The 25,836-nt window shown below is 42.5% G+C and overlaps 2 protein-coding genes across 2 annotated transcripts in view; both read right to left on the reverse strand.

The window, feature by feature from the left end:
- ube4a (ubiquitination factor E4A (UFD2 homolog, yeast)) overlaps nt 1–4,074 on the reverse strand; it is a 41,366-nt gene extending 37,292 nt beyond the window's left edge. Inside the window, exon 1 of the mRNA XM_078426513.1 lies at nt 3,863–4,074. The gene's annotated coding sequence lies outside the window, so the exon portion shown is untranslated. The remainder of the gene's footprint in view (nt 1–3,862) is intronic.
- A 2,467-nt stretch (nt 4,075–6,541) lies between these two features.
- Nucleotides 6,542–25,836, reverse strand: part of LOC144608720 (Na(+)/H(+) exchange regulatory cofactor NHE-RF3-like) — a 37,671-nt gene continuing 18,376 nt past the window's right edge. The window contains exons 7-13 of the mRNA XM_078426751.1: nt 25,230–25,366; nt 21,783–21,987; nt 19,206–19,402; nt 16,499–16,735; nt 14,745–15,065; nt 11,279–11,318; nt 6,542–8,639 (exon numbers count right to left, since the gene is read on the reverse strand). Of these exons, the coding sequence (XP_078282877.1) occupies nt 11,283–11,318; nt 14,745–15,065; nt 16,499–16,735; nt 19,206–19,402; nt 21,783–21,987; nt 25,230–25,366 (1,133 nt within the window). The 3' untranslated portion in view covers nt 6,542–8,639; nt 11,279–11,282. The remainder of the gene's footprint in view (nt 8,640–11,278; nt 11,319–14,744; nt 15,066–16,498; nt 16,736–19,205; nt 19,403–21,782; nt 21,988–25,229; nt 25,367–25,836) is intronic.

Here is a 25,836-nt window from a genome sequence, read left to right on the forward strand (position 1 = left end):
TCCGGCTGTATATATATGATATGATGATGATGAAATGAGGGATCAGTTACAAGGAGAGATAGAATGGGATTGTCCTTAATGGAGTGTAAGAGGCCGAGGAGTGACCTCTCAGAGGTTTATAAAGTAATGAGGGGCATAGGTATAGTAAAGTTGGAGAAGTCAATGTTCATACCACTGCCTAGGCAGCTTGCAGCCCAGTGGTATGATAGTTCCTCTCTCCCTCTCTTCCCCTCCCCCTTCCCAGATCTCTATCTTCCTGTCTCCACCTATATCCCTCCTTTGTCCCGCCCCCCTGACATCAGTCTGAAGAAGGGTCTCGACCCAAAACGTCGCCCATTCCTTCTCTCCCAAGATGCTGCCTGATCTGCTGAGTTACTTCAGCTTTTTGTGAATATCCGAGCAAATCTCTTCTGCATTCTATCTACTGTTACAGCATGCTTTCTGTAAGGTGGGAATCAGAATGGCACACAGTATCCTAAGTGTGGCTGAACAATGCCTTTTTGCTCCTGGTAGCCTTATCCATTTTGTGAATAAATACCTTCGATTTGTACCAGCTTCTGCAGTTATTTTCTTATAGGTATAGTAAATAATCAGTCCTTTTTCCTCGGGTTGGGGAGGACGGACGACGACGCGGGTTGGGGTGAGGGGAGAAATATTTAAAGATTTAAATATTTGTATTATGAACACAATTTTGATTTTGCAACTAGAGATCCGCAAGAATTCCTTTGGAAATTGACAAGTAGAAAAAAGCTGTCTGCCTTGGGGGAACGAAAACTGTCTACATGGAACCTCCCCACAGTGATGATACCATGATCACGGGCGGCTCATGTCACCAAGGGAGGCCATTGCAAATTGACAAGCAATCACTCTTATTGATATGATTAAACAATGTAACATATAGCCATTATTATTTTTAGCTTGCAGCAACAGAACTCATTTATAACAATTAAAAAACACTTAGTTTTGAAAATCTTGCAGTAATAATCAGTCATTGCGAGTCGAAAACACTCTAGCCCCTAGCCGCCTTTTTTCCACTAATACAATTGTTTTTATAATGCAATGTTTCTTAGGAATGCAACTATCATGCTATGGAGGGAAAAAACCCAATAATCTGTTCTTGAATACCACTATATTGGCTCTGGTGTTGGGCAGTAGTGCATTCTCTATATCTTTGACCCATCAATTTAGAACTAAAACTTCTGGATTTAGATAAATAAGATACCCCTATGGGGAGAAAGATTGGAATGTATATTGGTCATACAGAAACAGGAGTAGCAAAAGACAATAACGCTGAGTTATCGGTTGTCAAACCAAAGGCTGACAACAAAAGAAAAGTCAGCACTCATATGTGAATAATAACATGAATCAAGATCCCATAATCAACCATGGGATATCAAAGACAATCCAATCCTCACACTACGGGCGGCATGGTGGCGCAGCGGTAGAGTTGCTGCCTTACAGCGCCAGAGACTTGGGTTTGATCCTGACCACAGGTGCTGTCGGTAGGGAGTTTGTACGTTCTTCCCGTGACCTGCGTGGGTTTTTCCCCGGGAGCTCTGGGTTACTCCCACAGTCCAAAGACGTACAGGTTTGTAGGTTAATTGGCTTGGTGAAATTGTAAATTATCCCTAGTGTGTGTAGGATAGTGTTAATGTGTGGGGATTGCTGGACGACACTGACTCGGTGAGCCGAAGGGCCTTTGTCCACGCTGTATCTCTAAACGACACACAGTTTTTAAACTGCAGGTCAAAGGGTGGGAAGCAAGATTCGCTCATGAATTCTTCCCTCCTTAACTTGTTAATGTCATATTACCCTCACTGTTTTCAACATTGGATTGTCCAACTCAGAAGATGGGAAGGAACTATGTGGAGCTTTGTGGTGATTGCTTCAACAGCAATGTAGAACAGCAGGTCATTTGACTGTCCCCAAGTTCAAAGAAACAGGAGACTGTAGATGCTGGAATCTGAAGCAAAAACAGAACTCATCAGGTCAAGCAAAAATTGGGGAAGGAAATGAAAAAAGGAACATATCAACAAAACCCTGCATTAGGATTGAGGGGACAGTGGGGAGATGAATGATGGTCAGTGTATAGAAGTTCAGGGGAGCAGCTGGATAGGATCTGACAGGTGATAGGTGGAATCACAAAAGGGGAAATGGGGGGAGGATGGAGCCAGGTGGGTGAGGGAGAAGTGATGAAAAAGGTGAACAAAGGGAGAGCGAAGTCGGGATGACTAGTGGGAGTGGAAAAAGAACATGGGAAGTATGAATGAGTAGCCTCAAATTAGAAAATTCAATATTCATACCACTGGGTTGTAAACTACCCAAGCAAAATATGATGTTTTATTCTTCCAGTTTGCATTAGGGCTCATTGTGGCAGTGAAGGCCAGGGACAGTTGATCAATGTGGAAATGGGAAGAGTAGTTTAAATGATATGGCCATCACAGTTTCCCTCTCCCCCACCACTCCCAAAGTCCTGATGCAGGGTCATGACCCATAACAGTAACACCTCCCTTTTGCCTCCACAGATGCTGCTTGATCCACCCTTCTTCCAACAGTCTATTTTTTAATCTCAAATTCCATTAGTTGACCTGACATGCCTTGCTTTTCATGACCTTCAGAACATGGGGATACACTGTCATTATGTGTACATCTTCAATCCCATTCTAGGTTATAAATAAAAGCAACTGCAGCAAACTATTTTTTCACAAACACTAAGATCAATGTGCAGCAATTCAATTAATGGAGCAACATAAAACTATTGGAAGATTTTGGGGGTGGGAGGGTCAAGCAGCATCTGTAGAGGCAAAGGGATGATCAAGGTTTTGGGTTGAGACCCTGCATCAGGACCAAAAATAGTAACAATGAGCAGATCTGGCAGCGTCTGTGGAAATAGAAACAGAGCAGACATTTCAGGTTGTGAAAGTGAGAAAGGGCAAGTTAGTTTTAAATTATTTTAATGAATTAACAGTAACTCCTTCCACCATCCATTTAACCAACTTCTCACAAATATTATTCCCATATATGTTTTGAATGAACTCGGCTGTCACCCTGATTTACAGTGCTAGACAGGATGAAAATATTCTTCAGGAACTTTTATTACCCAATTTATTTGGAAACCTAAAATTATCCACCATTTCAACAATATATAGAACAGTACCTCAATTTGACTATCCCCAAGTTCGAAGAAACGAGTGACTGCAGATGTTAGACTCTGGAGCAAAAACTAATCAAACTGTGAACTGAGCCCAATAACACAAATGCAGGTTCAAGTTGAATAAAACTGCCTAGTATAGATGTATCAGCACCCAACCTCACAAGAGTTAAGGGAGTTATTTTCTGAAAATATCTAATCCATTACACACCATCCCAAATTATTAGAAACATTAATTAGCAAAAGATCTGTTTGTATACTGTAGATCAAGCTGAATGAATTTTTGAAAAAACTAGGCCTACCATAAGTATCAACTCACATCCAGAAGCATAAAACATGAACTTTCACAAATAGTTGTTTCCTAAACCTAAAATTATTCACACACAGTACCCCTGGCTTAACAAGAGCACCACAGGGCCAACTGTGCACCCAGAAAGATGGCAATGGAAGCAACACAACAACAAAAGAACAAAGATAACTGAGCCACACGTACAGAACATTAATTGAAGCCAAACACCGTGACATCAAAGCCGAGGAAGGCCCAGGGATGTGTGTAAATAAACCCGGTCGCCTGAGTAGGTAGGGGCTGGGATTTTATACACGGGGGAGGGTTACAAAGGCAGGAGTTACTGTGGATGATGTCCACATGTAGTTGTGGAGGCAGCGGTGAAGCTTGCAGCTGGAAACGGCCCGCGCTCGAGCCGCGCTTACCTGCTGTTGCTGACGGCGCGGCCCTGCGCTGCGCTGCGCTCCCACCCTGGGCCCAGGCTCGGCTCGGCTCGGCTCAGCGAGACGGCGGGCTGGCGGGGGGCGGGTGGCGGCGAACCTTCCCTTGCGTACGGAGCGGCGTGCTCAGCTCGGCTCGGCTCGGCCCGGCCCGCCCCTGCGCTTGCGCAAGGATCCGCGAACAGCGTAGACAGTCGCCCGCCGTCCGTCCGTCCGTCCCTCCCTCCCTCCCGCCCTGGCGCCGCTGCTCGCCTCGCCACGCCACGCCACGCTACGCCACGCCACGCCACGCTTCAACTTGCGTCAGGACCTGCCAACGCCACGCTTCAACTTGCGTCAGGACCTGCCAACGCCACGCTTCAACTTGCGTCAGGACCTGCCAACGCAACGACGGCGACGGCGGCGGCGCGGCCTAGTAGTGCTGAGCGTGTGTGTCGTGCCCCGGGCAGCAGCACACATTCATGGAGCTCCTCAAACACATCATGTCACCCCCCCCCTCCAGGTGATGGTAAAGAAACATAGACAATAGGTGCAGGAGTAGGCCATTCGGCCCTTCAAGCCAGCACCCTGCCATTCACTATGATCATGGCTGATCATCCACAATCAGTACCCCGCTCCTGCTTTCTCCTCATACCCCTTGATTCCTTTAGCCCTAAGAGCTAAATCTAACTCTCTCTTGAAAACATCCAGTGAATTGGCCCCCACTGCCTTCCCAGATTCACAACTCTGAGTGAAAAAGTTTGTCCTCATCTCAGTAGACAATAGGCCATCGGCCCTTTGAGCTAGCACAGCCATTCAATGTGATCACGGCTGATCATTCTCAATCAGTACCTCGTTCCTGCATTCTCCCCATACCCCCTGACTCCGCTATCCTTAAGAGCTCCAGCTCTCTCTTGAATGCATTCAGAGAATTGGCCTCCACTGCCTTCTGAGGCAGAGAATTCCACAGATTCACAACTCTCTGACTGAAAAACGTGAACAACCCCTTAATAAGATCCCCTCTCATCCTTCTAAATTCCTGTGTATACAAACCTAGTCGCTCCAGTCTTTCAACATATGACAGTCCCGCCATTCTGGGAATTAACCTAGTAAACCTACGCTGCACGCCCTCAATAGCCAGAATATCCTTCCTCAAATTTGGAGACCAAAACTGCACACAGTACTCCAGGTGCGGTCTCACTAGGGCCCTGTACAACTGCAGAAGGACCTCTTTGCACCTATACTCAACTCCTCTTGTTATGAAGGCCAACATTCCATTGGCTTTCTTCACTGCCTGCTGTACCTGTATGCTTCCTTTCAGTGACGGGTACACTAGGACACCCAAATCTCGTTGTACGTCCCCTTTTCCTAACTTGACACCATTCAGATAATACTCTGCCTTCCTATTCTTACCACCAAAGTGGATAACCTCACACTTATCCACATTAAACTGCATCTGCCATGCATCCACCCACTCACACAACCTATCCAAGTCACCCTGCAACCTCATAGCATCTTCCTCACAGTTCACACTACCATCCAGCTTTGTATCATCTGCAAATTTGCTAATGGTACTTTTAATCCCTTCATCCAAGTCATCTCAGTCCTAAATGTTATGGAGAACATTTTGTCGTAAGTTCGAATAAGGAGCAGTGCGGATGATGAAAAGACTGGCTCAAGAGCTGGGGTTTGAAGGAAAAAAAATTAAAGGCAAAGAGATCGTGGAGGGAATGGAAAGGCGACATTTCCAGAAGGAAAACCCTAATGACCCTCAGGCAATTTGTGGGGCTAAAAGAGATTGCAGGGTTCCCGACAGAGAACCAATGGAAAGATTTGGAAATTTATTGTCATATCCAGAAGTATGGCGAGATACAGGTATAATTAAAATACATAGAGATGTATCATCAATGTTATCTCTTCAAAAATCACGAAATTGACAGGCAGAACAATTGAACCAACATCAGAGCTGTCACCCAAGACAAACCCCCATCATCAAAGCTCCAAAGATGGACACAAAAAACTGTAACTCAGCGGGTCAGACAGCATCTCTGGAGAAAAGGAATAGGTGACATTTCGGGTTGAGTTTAAACCAGCATCTGCAGTTCCTTCCTAACCAAAGCTCTAATTATCTTCAGTTTACTTCACTAGCTAGGGGAAGTCATTTACCTTCCCAAGGCCATACTCCCAAAACAGTATAAATGTTGCATGTGTGATGATATCAACATTTCCTGAGCGATGTTGATGGAGCAACTTTCAGGTTTATTGCTGAGATGTCCATTAAGAGACAAGAGACTACAGAGGCTGGTTGTCCATGAGGTTTGTGACATTCCAAATTCCAAACTTAATTTTGTGGAGTAAAATTGCTTTTGTGTGGTTTATTTTAATATGTGATAATATGGTTTATACCAAAGATAGACACAAAGTGTTGGAGTAACTCAGCGGGTCTGGCAGCATCCCTGGAGAACATGGATAGACGATATTTTGGTTTGGGACCCTTCCTCAGTCTGAAGGTACACTGTCAAGTATGGAGTTAAGCAAGTTGAAGTTGTACAAGACACAGGAGTTGAAGGGTGCAAAGTCATTGAAACAAGGAAAATCAAAGCCATGGAAGTGTTCTCATATTATTTTAATTTTAAGCACGGATACATTTCAACCAATGCGCTGGCAATGAGTTCCATGCTTTCTCTGTACTCTGATGGCCAGCATACTCAAAGCATTGCAAGAAGTGTGCTTTTAAGACAAGTGATAGTAGTTATAATCTTATTCATTTTAATGATGCTTATTTTAAAAAGGGACAGTTTTGTTACATAATTTTGTTTATTGTCGTTGGGGCAGTCCAGTTTTTATATTCGGTTAAAGTATAATTGTATTGATTTTTCCATGGCATAGTGCTGACATCTCTTGCCTCTGAATCCGAATGATGCGAGTTCAGGTTCCAATTAGGAAACTTCTGCACAAATTCACAGTTTTGTCAGTAATGATAGCTATATTATCTGAGGTCACATCGTGTGAATGAGATATTAAACCTAGGGAAACATAATACATACCACAATAATATTTGTATGAAGGATAGATTTGGTTATTGCACTGTTCATCAATACATCCATTGTGCAACAACTTAAGGGCAGCATGATAGAATTGCAGTGATAGAATTGCTGCCTTACAGCGCCTGTGACCCGAGTTCGATCCTGACCTAGGGTCTGAAGAAGGGTCTCGACCCGAAACGTCACCCATTCCCTCTCTCCTAGATGCTGCCTGACCTGCTGAGTTACTCCAGCATTTTGTGATACCTCTGACTTAGGGTACCGTCTGTATGGAGTTTGTACTCTCTCCCTGTGACCATGTGGGTTTTCTCCAGGTGCTCCGGTTTCCTCCTACTCTCCAAAGACGTACAGCTTTGTAGGTTAATTGGCTTTGGTAAAGACTAAATTGTCCCTAGTGTGTAGGATAGAACTAGTGTGCGGGGATCGCTGGTCAGCTGGACTCAGTGGGTCGAAGGACCTGTTTCCGCATTGTATCTCTAAAATAAACTAAGCAAAATCAGTAAAACAAAATTGGTTCTAATATTCAAAGCTCTAAGGGAAGTATAGTGAAAATTATATCTAGTTAGCTGTCTTGGTCATTTGGGGATCAGCTGATCAATCAGATGTCTTAACCCAGATCGATACAAATGCAGACACAAGGGATTGCAGATATTGGAATCTTGAGTAAAACACAAGGTGCTGGAGGGACTCAGTGGTTCAGGCAGCATCTGTGGAGAGAATGGACAGGTGAGTTTCAGGTCAGGAAACTTCCAAGGATGCAGCTTTGGCTAAATGGGCACCTCAGCAAACTAGCATCTGTTTGTAAAAACATTAGTAGACCCTGTGTGAATGAGTCAGTATCACATTTCAACAGAGGAGTTCAGTCCAGACTGATTTTTGAAACTATATACATTTTATTGAAATAATACACCTTTTCTTTAAGGAAAAACCGTTCTTGAGATGATGTCTAAGATCTGCTGTCATTAACTCTTTTGTGATTTTGGAGTGGTCATCTTTAGGGAGGCTTGGCTGTTATGCAGTGCCTCTGGCAATCGCAGCCCAGTATGTTAGGTGCACGTGGAATGTTCTGTCATTGTTATTTTATTGAAGGGTGTAATGGTGAGATAGAAAAAAGTGCAGGTCAGGAAGGCCAGTTAATGATTGTTCTTGTCATTTCAGGACTTTAAAAAAAACTTTATGTGTGGTGTAACATAATAATACATTTTGCTGAAGTACAACGTAAATGCATATGGAGTATCGAGCATTAAAATGTATTGATGCACCATTACATTTCTCCATTTACGTGTTCCGAAAGAAATGTCAATAAAAATAGAAATGCCAGGCCACTACACATCTTCTCACTCTTAAATAGGTCAAGAGCATCTAATTGTCCCACAAATTTAAGATTGGCACTTTTACTTCTTAACATTCAAGTACACAAATAAAGAAACCCTGACATGTTTTCCCAATTTGATTGGATAACCCCTCTTAAAAAAAATTGTTCAAAATTTGAACTATGATAATTAATTGTCCATTTAAAATTGAGCATTAGAAATTTAGGTGAGAAGTGCCTATCGTCACTTGAAAAGCATGATCTACAACTCTCCCCATCTAAGTATTCCTAAGGATTAATAAAGTGCAGTGTTTTCACTTGTTTGTGGCTGTTTCAGAAGTGACAAGGAGACAGCTGTTTGGAATACTTCATCGAATCCCAGAACTTCAGAAAAATAAATCACTCCACCAATCTGGTGCCCTGTTATCTGAAAAATATAGTAATTTTGTTAGCAAAGTGACATGGGGTAAAATTTCAAGTACAGTGCAAAATCATGTTCCTATTATACAATTATGCAACATTCAAAGAGCAGATGCAAGCTATCAACCTGGTCTATTCCAGTGTGAATATTTTATGTTGGCCTCCTCCCATCATAAATATGCTATTTTATGTCTTTCTTACTTCTTTGCTGACCTTGCTTCTCCTTAAAAACATGTTTACCACCCATCCTTCTGGACAGGGGTGGTCTAGTTGTCATCTCGGCCATGAACAGATGTGTCAGACAGGCTACTTAATCTCTATGGACAGCTCCAGAAAGCTATACCAACTCCTTTGCAGAGTGGTTGCATAAGGCCACCTTGGGCCTGGGACAGACATTCTGGTATGCTTTAAACACAAGGGCTTGCATCAGGTTTGAAGGCAATCGACAGGATGGGTCAGAGAATGCAAGGCAGCCTCAGTACATGCAGCTGCCTCAGAGTCTTTCCTGTGCCCCCCCCCCACTGTCTGAGTGCGTCATCAGATCTTGTCTTACCAGCCACACCCGGCTCACCAACAAAGACTGAACAATTGATATAATTGAACTCAATGATCAACTGACAGCAAGTTCAGGTCAAACTTGTCAATATCATCATATCAATTGACAGAAGTAGTTGAACACCATCTGGGAAAAATACCAAACATGGTTCTTCCTCTTTATCACTGCACAGTAGCTTTACTGGCAAAATGCCCATGGTCTTTGATAACACAGTTAAAATTAATTAACTAATTAATTAATTGATTTTTAATTAATTAAATCGTTGAAAACATTAGCGACGCAGTGGTGCTGGTTTCCAACGGGCACGGTGATGGACGCATCACACATCTCCGTCCTCCATGCAGCTGGCCAGCTCCACTTGTGTCTCTACATATGCGTCTTCCATCGACATCTTCAGCATGGTCTTGTTTGGTGGGCCCGGGTTCCGTCTTCCATGGGTGGGTTCCCACAGCACAATCTTGTTTGCTGGTGTTTCTGGATGGCAGTGGCAATGACCAGCGAGCCTCATCCTTCTTCACCTGATCTTCTCGGTCAGAGATGGAAGCTCCCCATGGAGCTGGGCGTTGGTGGTGTGGTCCCTCCAACTGACATTTTGAACTTTTCTGACCATTCGTGTGTAGACACCATCGAGAGACTTGGACAGTGCTCGGGTGAGTCCATGCCTCACACACGTACAATAATATTGTCTCTACAGTTGCATGGAAGAGTTTGACAATATTATTGTCCCTACAGTAACACAGGGTGAGCCTCTTCCAGAGCCTTCAGATAAATAATTGCTATTGAGGTGAAATGACTAACTGGCAAAAGTTAGATACATAGACAATAGGTGCAGGAGTAGGCCATTCGGCCCTTCGAGCCAGCACCACCATTCAGTATGATGATGGCTGATCATCCACAGTCAGTACCCCATTTCTGCATTCTCCCTATACTCCTTGATTCCGCTAGCACTAAGAGCTCTATCTAATTCTCTTTTGAATGCATCCAGTGAATTGGCCTCCACTGCCTTCTGAGGCAGAAAATTCCACAAATTCATAACTCTCTGTGTGAAAAAGATTTTCCTCAGTTCTAAATGGCCTACCCCTTATTCTTAAACTGTGGCCCCTGGTTCTGGATTCCCCCAACATCAGGAACATTTTTCCTGCATCTAGCGTGTCCAATCCCTTAATTTTATATGTTTCTAAAAGATCCCCTCTCATCCTTCTACATTCCAGTGAATACAAGCCCAGTCGCTCCATTCTTTCATCATATGACAGTCCCGCCATCCCGGGAATTAACCTCGTGAACCTACGCTGCACTCCCTCAATAGCAAGAATGTCTTTCATCAAATTAGGAGGCCAAAACTGTACACAGTACTCCAGGTGCAGTCTCACCAGGGCACTGTACAACTGCAGATGGATCTCTTTGCTCCGAAATTCAATTCCTCCCTTTATGAAGGCCAACATGCCATTAGATTTCTTCACTGCCTGTTATACCTGTATGCTTATTTTCAGTGACTGATGTACAAGGACACCCAGGTCTCGTTGTAATTTCCCTTTTCCTAACCTGACACCATTCAGATAATAATCTGCCTTCCCGTTCTTGCCTCCAAAGTGGATAACCTCACATTTATCCACATTATACTGCATCTGCCACGCCTCTCACCCAACCTGTCCAAGTCACTCTGCATCCACATAGCATCCTCTTCATAGCTCACACTGCCACCCAGCTTTGTCTCATCTGCAAATTTGCTAATGTTACTTTTAAGTTGTAAAGTTTAGCAATTTTGCACACCAGAGGGGGTCAGTGATGAGGGTTTGGGTGCGGGCAGGTGATAGATTTGAGAGTGTTGAAAAAAACAAGAGATCCTGGTTTTGCGATGGAAAGTGCTGGTGAAGAATTCCAATTCGATAATGGAAAAGCCTCAGTGGATTTAAAAAACCAATGTGTATTTCTATTTTTTATGCCTGTGTGCATTTCAATTAAGGTTCACAATTCTGACTTATCATGACTCAGGAAAATAAAACCTTTAGCACTCCTTGCTTCATTGAGTCTTCCCTCACAATGTACAAGCTTTGGAAACCCAAACATAGTGTCAGATAGTCATTGCTTACCGGGTTAAGTGTTCTTTTTCAATCTTCCTGACATCCTGAGCTGTGTGTGTTAGGAATACAAAAACAGGAGTAGGTCATTCCAGCATTTGTATGAGATTAGTACAATCAGCTACCTGATGGTTGTCATGGATATAGTGGCTGTAGGGCCTGGTTCAATGTGCAAGGTCTGCAACAAGGTAGATGGGAAGATCCAGAAAGTCATCCCTAGCTTATGAGAGGTCCATTCAAGAGACTGATAACAGTAGGGAAGAAATTGGCTTGAATCTGGTGGTACATGCTTTCAAGCTTTTGTATCTTCTGCCGGACGGGAGAAGATAGAATGGCCAAGGTGTGAGTGGCCCTTGATCACATTGGCTGCTTTCCTGAGGCAACGTGACATGTAGCTGGAGTTTATTGGGGGGTGGGGGGGGGGGGGGGTAGGCTTGTGGCTTGTTTGCGTGATGGGTTGCATCCTCAACTCTGCAATTCCTCTGTATTAACAAAACATAGAAAATAGGTGCAGGCGGAGGCCATTTGGCCCTTTGAGCCAGCACCGTCATTCATTGTGATCATGACTGATCATCCACAATCAGTAACCCGTGCCTGCCTTCTCCCCATATCCCTTGATTCTGCTAGCCCCTAGAGCTCTATCTAACTCTCTTTTAAATTCATCCAGTGAATTGGCCTCTACTGCCTTCTGTGGCAGAGAATTCCACAAATTCACAACTCTCTGCATGAAAACATTTTTTCTCATCACAGTTTCAAATGGCCTCCCCTTTATTCTTAGACTGTGGCCCCTGGTTCTGGACTCCCCCAACATTGGGAACATTTTTCCTGCAGCTAGCTAGTCCAGTCCTTTTATAATTTTATATGTTTCCATAAGACCCCCTCTCATCCTTCTAAATTCCAGTGAATACAGGCCCAGTCTTTCGTCATATGACAGTCCCGCCAGCCCGGGGATTAACCTCGTGAACCTATGCTGCACTGCCTCAATAGTAAGGATGTCCTTCCTCAAATTCGGAGACCAAAACTGCACACAATACTCCACATATGGCCTCACTAGGGCCCTGTACAACTGCAGAAGGACCTCTTTACTCTTATATTCAAATCCTCTCGTTATGAAGGCCAACATGCCATTAGCTTTCTTCACTGCCTGTTATACCTGCATGTTTACTTTCAGTAACTGGTGTACAAGGACACCCAGGTCTCGTTGCACTTCCCTTTTTCCTAATCTGACACCATTAAGATAATAATCTGCCTCCTTGATCTTGCCGCCAAAGTGGATAACGTCACATTTATCTCCATTATATTGCATTTGCCATGCATCTGCCCACTCAACCTGTCCAAGTCAGCCTGCAACCTCCTAGCATCCTCTTCACAGTTCACACTGCCACCCAGCTTTGTATCATCTGCAAATTTGCTGCTGTAACTTTTAATCCCATCATCTAAATCATTAATATATATAGTAAATAGTTGCTGCCCCAGCACCGAGCCTTGCGGCACTCCAGTTGCCACTGCCTACCATTCTGACAGGGACCCGTTTATTCCTACTCTTTGTTTCCTGTCTGATAACTAATTCTCTATCCATGTCAATACCCTACGCCCAATACCATGTGCTCCAATTTTGCACACTAATCGCCTGTGTGGGACCTTAACAACGGCTTTCCGAAAGTCCGGATACACTACATCCACTGGCTCTCCTTCATCCATTTTACTTGTCACATCCTCAAAATATTCCAGAAGATTAGTAAAGCAGGATTTCTCCTTCATAAATCCATGCTGACTTGGACCAATCCTTTTACTGCTATTCAAATGCGGCATTATTACTTCTTTAATAATTGACTCCAGCATCTTCCCCACCACCGATGTCAGGCTAACTGGTCTATAATTCCCCGTTTTTTCTCTTGCTCCTTTCTTGAAAGGTGGGATAACATTAGCTGCCCTCCAATCCACAGGAACTGAACCTGAATCTATAGAACATTGGAAAATGATCACCAATACGTCCATGATTTCCAGAGCCACCTCCTTGAGTACCCTGGGATGCAGACCATCAGGCCCTGGGGATTTATCAGCCTTCAGTCCCATCAGTCTACCCAATACTATTTCTCGGCTAATGCAAATTTCTTTCAGTTCCTCTGTCTCCCTAAATCCTCTGTGTTCTTGTACATATCATATCATATCATATATATACAGCCGGAAACAGGCCTTTTCGGCCCACCAAGTCCGTGCCGCCCAACGATCCCCGTACATTAACACTATCCTACACCCACTAGGGACAATTTTTACATTTACCCAGTCAATTAACCTACATACCTGTACATCTGGGAGATTGTTTGTGTCTTCCTTATTGAAGACAGATCCAAAGTGCCTGCTCAACTCTTCTGCTACTTCCTTGTTCCCCATAATAATTTCACCAGTTTCTGCCTTCAAGGGACCCACATTTATCTTTACTGGTCTTTTTCTCTTAACAAACCTAAAGACGCTTTTACTATCCTTCTTTATATTCTTGGCCAGCTTACCCTCGTACTTCATCTTTTCACCCTGTATTGCCCTTTTTGTTACCTTCTGTTGTCCTTTGAAAGTTACCCAATCCACTAGCTTCCCACTACTCTTTGCTCTGTCATACACCTTTTCTTTTAGTTTTATTCCATCCCTAGTCAGCCACAGTTGCCTCTTACTTCCCTTAAAATCTTTCTTCCTCTTTGGAATAAAATGATCCTGCATCTTCTGGATTATGTCCAGAAATTCCTGCCATTGCTGTTCCAGTCATTCCTGCTAGGATCCTTATCCAGTCGACCTTGGCCAGCTCCTCATGCCTTCATACTCCCCTTTGTTCAACTGCAACACTGACATTTCTGATTTAACCTCCTCCCTCTCAAATTGCAGATTAAAACTTATCATATTAAAGTATTGGACAGAGCATTTGCCGTACGAAGCTGTGGTGCATCTAGATAGGATACTTTCTATGGTGCATTTGTAGAAATTGGTGAGAATTACTGGAAACATGCCAAATTTCCTGAGGATTCTGAGGAAGTATATGTTTTCCATGTACATGAGGAGTGCTTTCCACACGTTTCTTTCTCAATAAGAGGAAACAATTTCTCTCTAACTGAATTCATTTATCATTTTAAATATCTCTGTCCATGGACATGAGCCAAGTTTATAATTTGCTAATTATGTAACCTTCTAAACCCCAGTATGATTTTGGTAAATACGCACTGCACCACTCTTGAGGATTGACCATGACTTTATACAATTAGGCACTTGCCTAATCACCCAGCATTGAGATTAATCTTCCCTTCTGACTAATGATACATCGCTGCATTCTTGGTTTATTGGGCTTTAAACCTAATTGTCGTGTTTCCTTGTGCACATAAAATATATGACGGTACCCATTTGAGAACGAGCTGGAAGGTTCCACCCTAGTGTTCTGATCAAACTATCCACTGAAACAGATTATCTGATGTAAAGGTCTTGCTAGAGTTACCTTGATAACAGGAAGAGTATTGCTTTTTTTTAGGCTTGTTTTCCTGAAGTCAAAGCTGGAGAAATTCCCTTTCTCTGGATTCTTGGTTTTCTTAATTTCATTGGCTTCACTGCCCGACTCTCTGCTAATTGGGATGTTGTTATCCTTGCAGTCCCAATATTCTTTTTTATTCATGACAAGAAGAGTCACTTTGCCTTCATTTTCTTTTATTCTTTGAAGAGCATCGTCATAATCGACTTTCTCTATATTCTTTCCATTGACTTCAATCACTATATCACCAGTCCGGATTCCCGCCTTGTATCCGACTTCTTCAGGTATAACCTAAAAGTATTTTATACAATGAAATATAAAACACTGCTGCAATCTGTCCTCACAAGTCGCCTTTAATATAGTAGACACCAAAATGCTGGAATAACTCAGCGGGATAGGCAGAATCTCTGGAGGGAAGGAATGGGTAACGTTCGTGGCAAGACCCTTCTTCACACTAAGAGTCAGGGCAGAGAGAGACATAGAGCTATGGAAGGGTAAGGTGTGGAAACACATCAAAGGGGACGCTGATCAAGGAAATGCAGAATGGTACATTGCTAGCTATAGGGAAGGTGACGAGTTACTCCAGCATTTTGTGTTCTACCTTTGGTGTAAACCAGCATCTGCAGTTCCTTCCTACACATTTTGTCTTCCTTTAATATAGTTAGATTCAGGCCAAAGCACTGAGGAAGACAAAAAACATGTTTGTCCAGACAGCAGACGAGGTGGAGAGGGCAGTGAGTGGGATAGAGGGAGTGCCTGTTAAACAAATCTTTAACATAATCCCACACAAGGAAATTATAGAACAAGTAGCCCAATAGGCCAATAAATTTAGGACAAGTAGCTCAATAGTAGTCGCACAGTGGTGCAATGGTAGATTTACAGCGCCAGAGATCCGGGTTCGACCCTGACTACGGGTGCGGTCTGTATGGAGTTTGCACGTTATCCCTGTGACTGCCTAGGTTTTTTTCCGAGTGCTCCTGTTTCTTTCCACACTCCAAAGACGTACATGTTCGTAGGTGAGTTGGCTTCAGAAAAAAATTAAATTGTCCCAAATGTGTAGGATAATACTTGTGTACGGGGTGATCGCTGGTCAGCGCGGACACAGTGGGCCGAAGGGCCTGTTTCCACGCTGTTTCTCTAAAGTCTAAACAAAGTTTAGGTCAGAAGTATGTTCTACAGAGCATCCTGGATTCTGACTGAGAAACTGAAGAAAATTCTATAGAAAGCAGAAAATGTCAGGGTGGTGGATGAATGGCCTTTGGTGAGAATTAGGGTACAATACATTACAATTGAAAATTCTACCATGATTTCCTCCATTTCGATTTCAAAATCTTTGAATTTTTAAGGATCAATGCTGTGAGTTCTTTCGCCACAGAGACTGCAGCTGTCCCAGTGACGGCTAATCTCCACTCCCTTAGACAAGTCTGGGATAGTGCCACAAATACAAATCTTGGAGACACCAGCCCAGGGACTGGGATCTGAAGCAGAGTCCCGACCCAAAACATTGCTTATCCATTCCTTCCACAGATGCTGTCTAACCCACAAAGTTACTCCAGCACTTTGTTTTTCTCAAATGCAAGTCTTGCCAACATTTGAGGCAAAAGTATTCCGAACAACTAACAATGATTCCTGCTATTGTACCTTCATTAACTTGAGTTTCCAGGATGATTTTTACCAGTGAAGTTATTGTTTTCAGTCCTCTTACTCAAAAACAGAGAACCAACCTGCTGGATGTAAGCTCCTGGCTCATCAGTGATACTGTAAAGTTGAAAACCATATCCTTTGGAGCCTTTCACCAAGTGGCAAAGTCTGGCTGTGGGAACAGTTTTTCTTTCTCCTGCCACCCGTAATGGAAAATGACTATGTGGCTGAAGTGGTGGATGTTCCTCTGTTTGATCTTCTGTTGTCTGCTTTGGATTAATTTCTTCTTCATCTTCGCAAATCAAAGGAGGCAACCCCAGCTGTGACAGACAGAGGTTTATCATAATTAAAGAGGCTCTTGCCTCATATTATTTTCACTGCCTATCTAATTCTCAGCAAAAATCAAACTGCTAGAAGAACTCAGCAGGTCAGGCGGCATCTGTAGAGGCAGAGGATTGGTTGACATTTTGGGTTGAAACCCTGCATCAGGATTGAGTGTAGAGGGAAGATCGTATATAGAAGTGAAAGGGGATGGGAGGTGATCGGTGGAACCAGATTAGGAGGAGATGATGAGCACTTGGAGACAGGTGGAGGAGAGGGTGGAGGTAGAGAGAGGTTGGAATGTGATAAGTGGAGAACAGGAGGTTGCAGATGCTGGGATCTGCTAAGGAAGAAAGGAAATAAGTGGAACAAGATCAGGGAGGGATGATGGCAGATGGAACCAGTTGGGAGAGGGGATAGGAGACCCAAGAGGTTAAATGCGTGGGCAGAAGGAAGATGAAACCAAATGGGGGCAGTGAGCAAAACTGTAACATGGAGTTGGAATTGGGGGGAGGAAGTAGGGGAAGTGAGAGAACTCGAGTGGATCAGAGGAGAGGGAAAGGAACATGTGTTATCTGAAAAGGAAAATGAAATGTTTATACCATTGGGCTGTAGACTACCTGGGTGGAATAGGTGGTATCGTTCTAGTTTGTGTCAGGCCTTTTCCTGGCACCGGAGAAGGCCGAGGACAGATGGGTTGGTGTGGGAAGGGGAATTGACAGAGGACCTCACAAATGCTTTTAATACTTTCTATTGAATCTCAAACATTTTTTTGAAAGAGGCAGGAAAAGATTGTTTCTCAAATTGCCATAATGCTCACAATCAATTAAATACAGGATAGATTTTATTTAAGGTTCTGCTATGGCTCAGTAGATAATACTCTCACATCTGAGTCAGAAGGTGACTTAAGCATATTGTCTCATTTTACATTCTCATTGGAGTACTGTGTCTGCAGTGTCAAAGGCATCACCTTTCAAATGAGACATGCAAAGGCTTACCAGCCCTCTCAGGAGGATGTAAAAGATACCTTGGTACTATTTTTATAAAATGATTTGGATTTCGTGCCATCAATTGTCCTTCGACCTCTATCACCTACTGCCACATTTGTGTTGCTATTCATACAGCTTGTTACGTATTTTTATTGCCACATTACCTGCAGAACACGTGACAACATGTCAAAGGTTGCAAAGAACGTTCAGGTAAACTGGGGGTAATTGAAAGGATCCACATGTAAACCGTTTTCTTTCATTAGCTGCTTCAAAGAACTTGGAATTTTCTTCAAACGGCTGTGGGAACTTGGTTGTTGAATATATTCAAGGGGATGATGAATAGGAAAATCAAGAGACTGTGATTGGGTAGGAACACGGAAAAAGCAGATAAACTTATACTTAATTGTGATCATGTTCTGGAACCGGGTCCAACCTAACTGAGATTGGCAAGGGATGTTGCAGGGAGAGCAGGAATGGGGGCTGAGGAACTGGGAGGTGGAAAGAGTGGGGCAGGATGAATATAAGATAGGATGTGTAGAAGAGAGGGAGTGATACAGGGAAGAGAAGATGCTGGCAGATGTAGGCACAGTGAAAATGTGTACTGCGCACTTTACTGAACCAACTGCTGTTTGTCTATACACTCTTCTTTCCTTTTAATGATGTGGAGAGCAGAATATTTGACAACACCGAAGTTCAATACACAACATTCTGTCATTCAAGAATTTGAATTTCTTGTCCATCCTTGGATTTGTAATTCATGCAACGTTTCTCCATAGGCTTATTTAGATTCCCCTTGAATTTGTTTATGCAAACTGCCTCATATGCAGCTCCTGGAAATGAATTGTGTATTCTAACAGATCTCTGGATAACGTTATTACCCTATCCTCTTTTTCTGAAGTGGTGATATTCTAAAGGGAAATATTATATTAAATATTGGCTGTGCTAACTCAGTATTGCATCAGTGGGTGGGTTGAAAATTGTATGACAAAACAACGACACCATGATTGGTCTTTACTGTCTGCCAAGTGGAGATGTCAGAAGTGACGATAGGAAGATACAAGAGGCTGAGGAAGGGTCCCGACTTGAAACATCACCTATCCACGTTCTCCAGAGATGCTGCCTGACCCGCTGAGTTACTCCAGCACTCTGTGAAACGTCACCTATCCACGTTCTCCAGAGATGCTGCCTGACCCGCTGAGTTACTCCTGCACTCTGTGAAACGTCTCTTATCCACGTTCTCCAGAGATGCTGCCTGACCAGCTGAGTTACTCCTGCACTCTGTGAAACGTCACCTATCCACGTTCTCCAGAGATGCTGCCTGACCAGCTGAGTTACTCCTGCACTCTGTGCCTGTTTTTAAGTAAAGATATAATGATCTTGTCACGGTTCAGTACATTCTTTTTCAACACCAGATAAAACTAATTATCGCTCTGTCCTTTGTGGATGAAAAAGTTGATATAACAAAATGGGAAAGACTCACAGATGTAAAATACTTGTCTCCTTCAAAGCTGATGACAACAAGGGTAGCCTGATTTCCATCCTGTCTGACCTTCTTCACTACAACATCATGCTCCAGCCCATCAATGTTCTCTCCATTTACACTTAGCAAGCGGTCACCTTCCTGCATCCCACATTTCTCTGCTGAGCTTCCCACATCCACTTCTGACAAATACTGACCTGAAAAAAATGCCAATTGCACATGGTTAATGCAATACGACGATGGCTGGCAGAAGCCTTGCCTGCGTTGTCTTTTGAGGTAATATATAACACACAAAAATTACCCATGGTTTAGACATACAAGAATCAGTAGATAAGAAAATGCCCAAAATTCATCATCTTTTGCCCCCGTGTGATAGAGCAGTAATAGGATTGTTGCAATCAGTCGCCTCGATGAACTACAATTGATATAGATTTGACACAAGGTGGAGAGCTTTAAGAAACAGGGCAGGGGTTCACTTCAATATTAGATGGCTAACATTTAGCTAGGAACTGTTATCAGGCAACTGAACCATCCTATTCACCAACAAGAGAGCAGTCCTGACCTACCATCTACCCCATTAGAGACCCTTGGACTCTTTAATGGGGATTTTACCTTGCACTAAACATTATTCCCTTTATCCTGTATCTGTACACTGTGGATGATTTAATGGTAATCATGTATAGTCTTTACTCTGACCGGATAGCATGCATCAAAAAAAAGCTTTTCACTGTACCTCAGTATATGTGACAATAAACAAAACTAATCTAAGTGTAATCATGGTCACCAAACAAAATGGCCATTGAAAAATGAAGTTGCAGGGAACTTCTTTAGGAACCTGTCATTGTCGTCAAACTCGCTGGGTTCATTATAAAAACCCACAATATAGTTGCTATACTAGCTAAAATGTTGATTGTGATTACAAACTAAAACCAGTTCAACTCTTTTTTTAAACTTCAAGCATTCTGAGGGGTGTTGTTATACCTCTGAGTACATTTCATGCAAGATGTCTTCTTCTTAGTTAGTCATAGACCATAGAACAGTACAACAGACAATGTTTGTGCCACAATGTATGTGCCGAACATGATGCCAAAACAACTCTTATCTACCCGCATGTAACTAATATCCCTCCATTCCCTGCATATCCAAGTGCCTATCCAACAGTCGTATCTGCCTCCACCACCACCCCCAGCAGCGTGTTCCAGATACTTACTGTATAAATAACTTGCCTTGCACAACACCTTTAAACTTTGCCCCTCTCACCTTAAAGCTATGCCCCTTAATATTTGATTTTACCATCCTGCGAAAAAGGTTTTGACTGTCTACCCTATCTATTCCTCTGATCATTTTATTTACTTCTATCGGGTCTCCCTGCAACCTCTGGGGTTCCAGAGAAAACAATCCAAGTGCCCATCCTCTAATCCCCCCTTATCCAGGCTTATCATTCTGGTAAACCTTTATATCCTTTTTAATGCCTCCACATCCTTCCAGTAATGGGGCGACCAGAAATGCACACAATTCTTCTAAAGTGGCCTAACCAAAGTCCTATAGAGCTGCATCATTACTTCCTAACTATCATACTCGTTGCCCTGACCTATGAAAGCAAACATAATCTATGCCTTCTTTACCACTCTACTTGTGTTGCCACTGTCAGGGAGTTATGGATTTGGACCTCTGTACATCAATGCTGTTAAGGGTCATGCCATTAAATTTGTTGCTTACATTTGACCTCCCAAAGTGCAATACCTCCCACTTGCTTGGATTCAACTCCATCTGTCATTTCCCCGCCCGTTCAGCCATGATCATAATGAATGGCGGTGCTGGGCCGAAGGGCCAAATGGCCTTCTCCTGCACCTATTTTCTATGTTTCTGTGGCTGATCTATATCCCGCTATTAACTTGACGGCTTTCCTCACAGTTCGCGACCCTAGCAATTTTGCTGTCATCTGCAAACTTACTAACCAACCTGTCTATATTTACATCCAAGTTATTTATATATAATGATAAACCGAGGTTCCAGCACAGATCCCTGTTGACACAGACCTCCAGCCTGAATCCTTACACCACAATCTTATATCTTGTATCATTAAGCCAGTTCTGAATCCATACGTCCAAATCACTATCAATCCTATGCATCGTAATCTTCTGGTTCAGCCTACCATGGGGGACTTTATCAAATGCATGACTAAAATCCATGTCGACAACATCCATTGCCCTAACCTCATCGATCACCTTCGTCACCTCAAAAAACTCAATTAAGTGTGTACAAAGCCATGCCGATTCCCTAATTAACCCATTCTCTTTCAAATGGGAGTACATCCAATCTGGAAGAATCCGGAATATCTTCCCTATCATTGACATGAGGCTCGCTGCCTCGTTCCCTGGATTCCCTCTACTTTCCTTCTTAAATAAAGGTTCAACATATATCCTCCAGATCTCGCATGTTGATAGAGAAGATGCAACGATCTTCGTCAAGGCATCTGCAATCTCCCCTCTTGTCTATCTTAATATCCTGGGGTGATCCCATCAGGTCTTGAGTGGCCATGCCTTCTCCCTGCTTACCTAGCAATCAGTCACTTACCAAGTGCCCCCGAAACTGTTTTCTCAGTTTTCAGCAGGAATCCATAGCCACAACTCCCTTTCACTAAGTAAAGTTTCCTTGTCTTGAATGGCAAGTGCTTGAAGCAGGCCATGGCTGGAATGATCTTGATGCCTTTATTCCTATAGTAAGCATCTGTCTTCTGATCAGCCACGAGGAACGTTACTGAATCTCCACTCTCTTTAATCTATTAACAAACACAGACATTGATTATCTGGTAGGCCATCTTACTGCAACTTTACAGAAGTTTCATATTGTGACTCAACTGGGGCTACTTTTAACCTAATCTGCTGCCTGCCTTTACAGCCAGCTCCAAGTTCACATTTTATGTAGAGATGGGATGGGAAAGGAGCAATTGATCAGACTTTGTTAGATTTTCAGAACCTGGTATTTAGTGAAGTTAAGTCAAAACATATTTTGTCTACATTTATTTACAGTGAAGAACATTAAGCATTGTTGCACAGGTCACAGCATACAGCTGTGCTCCTGGGCATCATGGTGAGCAACATAAGATGGCCCAATTAATACTGCCCCAGGCAATGTAGAAAGAGATGGTGAAAGTCGCTTTCCCCATTAATTTACAACTGATGTCCAGAGCAGGAGAAGGCTTCAAAGACAAACATCACAAACCCTTTCGACATTGACTTGCATTCCTTGAAGACATTGGGGATGTTGAATCAAACTTGTGGCACCAACTAAATGGAATGATGACCAAATTAAAATAGAGTAGTTTCTGCAGCATTTCACATCAACATCAATTGAAACCCCATCTAGATTTAGATATTACTGAAAAAATATGGATCAAGCCGAATGGACTGAGAAATATGTAACATTAAATAAAATAAATATTTTAGCCAGCCCCTTGTGTAAACATAATATGCACTTAATTAAATGCTCTGGTCATTTGAAAGGATCAGATCAGAAGGCACAGTGTTTGTAAGACTTGCCATAATTTTGCATAACATGGTTGAAACCAAGCTACTACAAGTGGGACAAGCCAACGATACCCAATTAAGCAACCTGACACTTCTCTGGTTTCAAAAAGGCACATTCAGTATTTCTAAAGGCTTTGGATGGGGTAACATCGCTGTAAGACATTGGTCATCACACATAGGTTTATTTCTGTACTTGATATCAGCTACTGAAATCTGTTTGCAAGTGATAATTAGAAACAAAAATATTTTCAATTATCACTTGCAAGTGTAAAAATCTTGTGTTTGACATCCTGTCAGTTTGGGTGCATGGCTTAATTTAGTTACACAGATCTCTGAAAACCTAATCATTGTTAATCTTTGGCAGTGTCCTAAACTCAAGAAATGCACTGCTTTCACGGAATGTATCCACTCCATTTATCTACTCTCTGACTTTATCTTCAATTCCTTTTTTCAGACATGTGTTTAAATTCTGCTTATATTATATTTTTAGTGTCTTTCTTGCTGACATAGCAAAAAACGTTCAGAGGTAAAGGCACAATTAGTATCCGTCTTACTTTGCCAGGTGTAACTTCCATTCGTACCGATATAAACAATGATAAGCAAGGTTGCTTCATTTTCCCAGAAACTCCCAAGCCCACAAGCTTTGGAAGATTAACTTCCTATAACGTTTTCCTTAACCAAGACCCATGATATCTGGAATCAACACCATTCCATTCAAGGGGAGGTTTCTCCAGGACACTTTACACACTCAGCTTCCGACTGCCTGACAAGCTTTGACTGTCAAGGAGTTATGGATCTTGAGAAAAAGGTTATACAGTGTCTTGATTCGTGCACTGACATGAGAGAATCACATATTTTTTATAGATGTGTTATCAAACACATCTTATGAGGAGATGTTGGGCTCCAATCTACGAGATAGGGCACATTGAAGTAATGGAGAGATTTCAAAACAAGGATATAATGTCAAAATCAAGGTGTTGCCCAATTGTGAGCTAATGTAGGTCGGAAAGCAAAGGCTAGTAACAGTCCAAGTTAGGATGTAGACAATAATTTTGAATGTTCTCAAATTTTATGGAAAGTGGAACAAGGGATGCTGACCAAGAGTTTGTTAAAATAGTGAAGCTTCGAGATAATAAAAGCCTGGATTTACTATTCCATTTTGTAATCATGCCAATTTACTATACATTGTCTACCTGCTAATGCAACGCAATTTCTTTATTTGGCGTTTTATTACAGTTGGGAATTGAACTGATGAAATAGTAGGACACACTAATTTTGTTTACACATAATAAGCACCATCTGCCACCAGAATGAGACAGTAATTGGAAGGAGCCAAACCCTGATAAATTGTTATTTGAGTATTTATACTAATCGGTTTTGAAACTTGTCCTACTATTAACACTGGCTCTCAATGAAAAATATGAAGCTTGTGTCTGTTGTTGGCCAGAATCACAAACTTAGCTTTCCATCCTTTTGAAAGTCGGTCACTTAAAAACTATCAGCAAGAATCTTAAAATAAGGGGATAGTTCTTTCAGTGTAGGATTGAACGGCAGATGCTGGTTTAAATCAACGATAGATACAAATTGCTGGAGTAACTCAGTGGGACGGGAAGCATCTCTGAAGAGAAGGAATGGGTGACGTTTCGGGTCGAGGCCCTTCCTCAGGCTGATTGATATCAGGGGAGTGGGCGGTACAGAGATCTTCAATCGCAAGCACTATTTTCCTGCTCTATCCCTATATTCCCTCATTCCTTTAATATCCAGAAATCTACAGATCGCTTTTTAAAAAATCCACGCACAGCCTAGTTCTGCAGAGCCCTCTGATGTCAAGAACTCCAAAGATTAACCATCTTCTGAGAGGAGTTAAATGGCCTCTTCCTGATTTTCAGGCTTTCATTGTCAAGTCCAGACAATAGCAAGGGGAAACATCCTCCCACCTTTCACTCTTCAAATCTGTAGATTATTGTGGACTGGAATACTTAAATCGCTCCTGACTGGTAAATCTTCTCGAAAGCAAGTATATCCTTTTTTAGAGTTGAAGACCAGTTTGTACACAATACTGCCACCAGGGCAAGAAATAATGTCAGTATGACATCTTTACTCTTTTACTCAAATCTTCTTGAAATATAGGCCAGCATACTCTTTCCCATCCTAATTGCCCGTATGTTGGTAGTTATTGACTTGTGTGCAAGGAAACCCAGGTCCTGATGAACATCAATATTTCTGAGTCTCTCACCAGTTAAACAATGCTCAGCATTTCTGCGTTTTTTTAATCTACTATTGGATAACCTCATGGTTTTCCTCATTCTATCTTCAAGTCTGAGTCAAAAATTAGCATAATACCCACAAAGCCAAAGCTAGAATTGATTTAGTAGAATGCTAATTTTATATGTAAGTGGCTTGTTCTCCATCTTTCACAGTGGATGGGTACAGCTAATCACATCATCAATGAAGATGCAGGTGAAATGGAATGGATACCCCTATAGTGCCTTACCTTTTTGGCAACTTGAAAATGTGTGCAGTCCTCAATATTAACTCCATTAACTTCAATGAGCCTGTCATCCATCTGAAGTCCAGCTTTTTCAGCAGCTCCTCCATGTTGGATGCTCAACGTAAATGGACCTTTGACACCTGAATTCATACAACGAGGATAAATGTGTGGGTAGGAACTGCAGATGCTGGTTTACACCGAAGATAGATACAAAATGCTGGAGCAACTTAGCGGGGACCTACTGAGTTACTCTTGCATTTATGGTCTTTCTTTGAGGATAAATTGTAGTTTTACAAACAGACCTTTCATGCCATTTTTAAATAGATAGGAACACAGAAGGTAGACACAAAATACTGGAGTAACTCAGCGGGTCAGGCAGCATCTCAGGAGAAAAGGAATGGGTGACGGTTCGGGTCGAGACCCTTCTTCAGACTGATGTTTTTAAGATGTCTTTAAGATAATTTTATCACGGTGGCACAGCTGCAGAGTTGCTGCCTTACAGCGCTTACAGCGCCGGAGACCCAGGTTCGATCCCGACTACGGGTGCTGTCTGTACGGATTTTGTACGTTCTCCCCATGACCTACGTGGGTTTTCTCCGAGACCTTCGGT

This window comes from Rhinoraja longicauda, chromosome 32 (genome assembly GCF_053455715.1).
Source record: "Rhinoraja longicauda isolate Sanriku21f chromosome 32, sRhiLon1.1, whole genome shotgun sequence".
Lineage (NCBI taxonomy): Eukaryota > Metazoa > Chordata > Chondrichthyes > Rajiformes > Arhynchobatidae > Rhinoraja > Rhinoraja longicauda.